Below are 3,962 nucleotides of genomic sequence, written 5' to 3' on the forward strand. Positions count from 1 at the left end.
AGAAACAGAAAATAAGGGTTTATGAGGATACATACCGAACCAAAGAGGGAAATGATTCAACGTTCTTCTGAGCAGGAATGAGGAACACAAGGAAAAGCTAGGGTTACAGTGCAATTAGGATTACTCGAGAAAGAGAGAGAGGAGTAGGGGTTAATTTGTGCGGGTAAAAACCTATCCGGACGCTGAAAACCTGACTATATTTCTGGCAGAATGGAGTGCTGCGGCTAATTGGGCTTAATGGTAGCTCAACCAATGTAGTCGATCTCGGATTCCGGTTTGTCTCGGTCCCGAGCGAGACACTGGTACCATGTTATCTCGGGGAGATTCCGTTTCCAAATCTCGGTGTAATTTCGGTTCCAACTTTTATATATATAATTTCTACATATGTTATGATATAATGAAATACCATCAATCCAACAAAAAATGAACAAAAAAAACACAAAATGGAAACACTTCAGATTTAACTAATTAATCCAGAACATATCTAAAATGTTACTTAAAAGAGAAACTAGTACAACTTTAGTTCATTGTCTAAAATGTTACTTAAAAAAGAACATTACAGTGCTAATCAACATAATTTGAATAATCATAGATATCATCCTCTTGAGTAACTCCATCATTCTCAGCAACGAGTAGCCCTTTTTCAGTGTCCAACATCAATTCATCGGTATCATATCCATCATACTCCGAGTCGGTTGGAAAAGTAGACTTGCTTCGAGAACTACAAGCACCTCCACTACCAACTGTCTCACGTTCTTCACCCACTGTCTCTTGCAAATCATTGAAACTTACATTATCACCTAGCACATCCAAGTCATTCAAATTTCGTAAATCCAACCATTCATCATTGGCATCACGCTCCTCCAGGAAAATAGGATCATTTGCTTTGTCATCATCGTTATATTGTTGGATTTCTATGTAACGACGCTGCAATTTCTTATTATATTGGATAAAGACACTATCATTCAACTTCTGTTGTTTTATGCGATTTCGTTTTTTCGAGTGCAACTGAAATACAAAAGATAGTTGTCATGAGAACATAGGGGTCTGCAAGCATGTTATGTTTCCTAGTTCAATCATATCTCCAGTTGTTATGCATATTCAGAATATTACAAATCATTGCAAAAGATTAGAATACTTACATTTTGAAATGTGCTCCAGTTTCGCTCACATGGGGAAGCAGAACAAGTAAGACTCAATACTCTGATTGCAAATTTTTGCAGGTTAGGCACATCTATTCCTCCAAATGTAATCCACCAATCATCTGTTATAAATACAAAGAAAATAGTTATAAAAGATATGTAACAAAAATGTAATATAACTTTAAACTCACAGAACAAATAAGCTTACGAGGTTGATCCTTGGTTCTTCTTCTTTTGCAAGATGGACTTCCAAGATTCCAACAGCATCAGCAAACTTTCTCAATTCACTTGTTGCTTGATCAAGCTCATCTTCATTGGGTATAAGCCTTTCCATAGATGTATGAAGTCCCCTTTTGATTTCTATGTACTTTTCATTACTATCCATTTCATAAGTTTCAATATTATAGAATATGGATGGATTCAAATAATATGCAGCACAATGTAGAGCATGATTGAAGTTTTTCTTCCATCTTTTCTCAAAGCAAGCATTACTTACAGCCCAAGTATCATAATCTTCGCTGAAATTCTTCTCTAATTGATCCCTTGCTATTCTCATTGCATCATAAAAACAAGGCATCGTAGGTTTGCGCTCGATATCCACTAGCCTTACAACCTTAACTAAAGGCTTCAACACACTACAAGAGTAATCAACATCTTCCCAAAATGTACTACTTGTAACAATTTTAAGTGCATTAATTCCAACATTTTCTTTTGCAAATCTACTTTTTGCCCACCTATCATTCACAAACATCATTTGTAAGATTTTTATACTTTTGAAGACTTTCTAGTGTGTAATACTGAGTTGCAAATCTAGTCTTTGTAGACCTATGTAAGTCTCCACCTGTCATCTTCCTCATCAAGCACAACACTTGAAAATGAGCATAAATGTATGTAACAAGTCTTTTACCTAGAATGACGGCTGTCCTGATTCGTGTAAGCTTGTCACCAAGTTCTTCTAGCATCAACTGGACACAATGAGCACCACAAGGAGTCCAAAATAGATTTGGGTATTCAAGCATTAAATCCTTCCCAGCCTTTTTAAAGTTTGAACCATTATCGGTAATGAACTGAACCACATTTTCTTTCCCAACATCATTAATTACCTCCTTTACAAGCTCACGTATGAAATCAGCATCATTGGTTCTATCTGACGCGTCCACAGACTTCAAGAAAACTGACCCTTTCGGACAATTCACCAAGAAGTTGATAAGATGTCGCTTTTTCCCATCTGTCCAACCATCGGACATAATAGAACATCCATACCTCTTCCAATGTACCCTAAATGTATCAACAAACTTCTTCATTTCTTCTAACTGCTCCTTGAAAAGATTTGTACGAATCTGATGGTAAGATGGCGCGGGCATAGCTAACATCAAAAAAAGAAACAAAAAAGGCATAAGTAACAAAACAATTAAACCAAAAGTAATAAAAGATTACTGAGAGCACTATATACCTTTCCCATATTCACCAATTGCATATATCATTTCTTGGAAACTTGGACAACGAACAGTATTAAAAGATATGGAATTCTCAGTCATCCAAGCTGAAATGCTTTTCCATGCATCTTTCAGTAACTTCTCTTTCGCTGAACTGTTTCTTTCAAGAGTGGCTTGCTGAGTTTTATGGTGGTCTGTCTGCATGAGTAAATCTATTGGACCCCTATAATTACTCTGTCTCTTGAATTTTCTCTTCCTCTGACTCTGAACAACTTCTTGACTACCACTAGCACTGCCCACATTGGAAACCTTTTCAACTTCTTGCACATCAAGGTCCTCATTATCAGTATCAGCATCAGACTTCTCATCAGATTTTGTACGCCGATACATAGCATCAACATCATCCCTGTGAGATTTCTTTAACTTCTTTATATTGTCATCTAGTCTAATTTCATTTATAACTTCAGCTGATGCTTTCAAACATGAAGAAACATTCCCCCTGATTTGTGTGATATGCTCCTTAAGCCTAGTAATTCCACCACCAGGCATTTCTTTGTTACAAAGTACACAACTTAGTTTCTTCGGAAATGCAGGGTCTTTACATTTAGCCCATTTCCATGCTGGATCTTTATTTTGAGTCTGAGTAGAGGATTGAGGCAGCATTGATCCACATGCAGTGTTTGAGGTGTTTGAATTGGATGCATTGGAAGAATCCATAACCACAACCTGAAATGAAAGAACTTAAGATCTTAAACCGACTAGAGATAAAAGTTAAACTAATCTATAAAGACCTTAATCTTTTAACAAGTTTGACTAAAAATTAAGAAATACGGAGTGATGAAAATTACTTAAGTATACAGGTTTGCATACTAACAGCACACCCTATCAAAAAAAGAAAAACAACACTGGAAAAATATAAAGCACATACAGAAAAGAACAACTAGCAGCTTCTTATGTTTTCCAGACTCTTAGTTACACTCCAACTCTATTTGCCATTCGGCAAATTGAAAAATCCCTAAGAAATGGACTTTCGAAATAGTTTACAAATAATTAAAAGACTGCAATAAGTAACTATCATCCAGGTCTTTCTATTAAGTGCAGTATCCTATCACAAAACACAGAAGGAAAACAACAACTAGCAATTGCTCTTATCTTCTGAACATTTTCTGCAGTTCAGAAATATTTCTGTTCCAGATACACCAACAACTAGACATGAAACTAGATTCAAGGAGCTAAACTTTAGGGGAATAATTCGAACAATCCACCACTGTTCAACAGAATCATATGAGTGCCTTCAATGGGTGGTTTATTTTTAAAGCATTCATGAACCTAGATTACAGAAATGGTGCTTCAATCCATTATAAATAGAGTGATGGAACAAGAA

The 3,962-nt window shown here is 36.0% G+C and overlaps 1 protein-coding gene across 1 annotated transcript; it reads right to left on the reverse strand.

Annotated features, from left to right (window-relative positions):
* Positions 1-564: 564 nt before the first annotated feature.
* LOC113278798 lies at positions 565-3,295 on the reverse strand. Its single transcript, XM_026527543.1, has 5 exons — positions 2,596-3,295; positions 1,941-2,508; positions 1,334-1,876; positions 1,143-1,203; positions 565-1,008 (listed from the first exon to the last, which is right to left on the reverse strand). Exons 1-5 carry the CDS (start codon positions 3,293-3,295, stop codon positions 565-567), a joined length of 2,316 nt encoding a protein of 771 aa, XP_026383328.1.
* Between the last annotated feature and the right edge of the window lie 667 nt (positions 3,296-3,962).

Source organism: Papaver somniferum, chromosome 5, assembly GCF_003573695.1.
Source record: "Papaver somniferum cultivar HN1 chromosome 5, ASM357369v1, whole genome shotgun sequence".
NCBI classification, from domain to species: domain Eukaryota; kingdom Viridiplantae; phylum Streptophyta; class Magnoliopsida; order Ranunculales; family Papaveraceae; genus Papaver; species Papaver somniferum.

Bases quoted from the DNA above. Each gene is read 5' to 3' on its own strand.
- LOC113278798 (XM_026527543.1), bottom strand. From the start codon at position 3,295: ATGGATTCTTCCAATGCATCCAATTCAAACACCTCAAACACTGCATGT. The intron at 1,877-1,940 runs GTATTACACACT...TGTGAATGATAG, and splicing joins AAGACTAGATTTGCAACTCA to GTGGGCAAAAAGTAGATTTG. The intron at 1,204-1,333 runs GTGAGTTTAAAG...ATTTGCAATCAG, and splicing joins CTCGTAAGCTTATTTGTTCT to AGTATTGAGTCTTACTTGTT.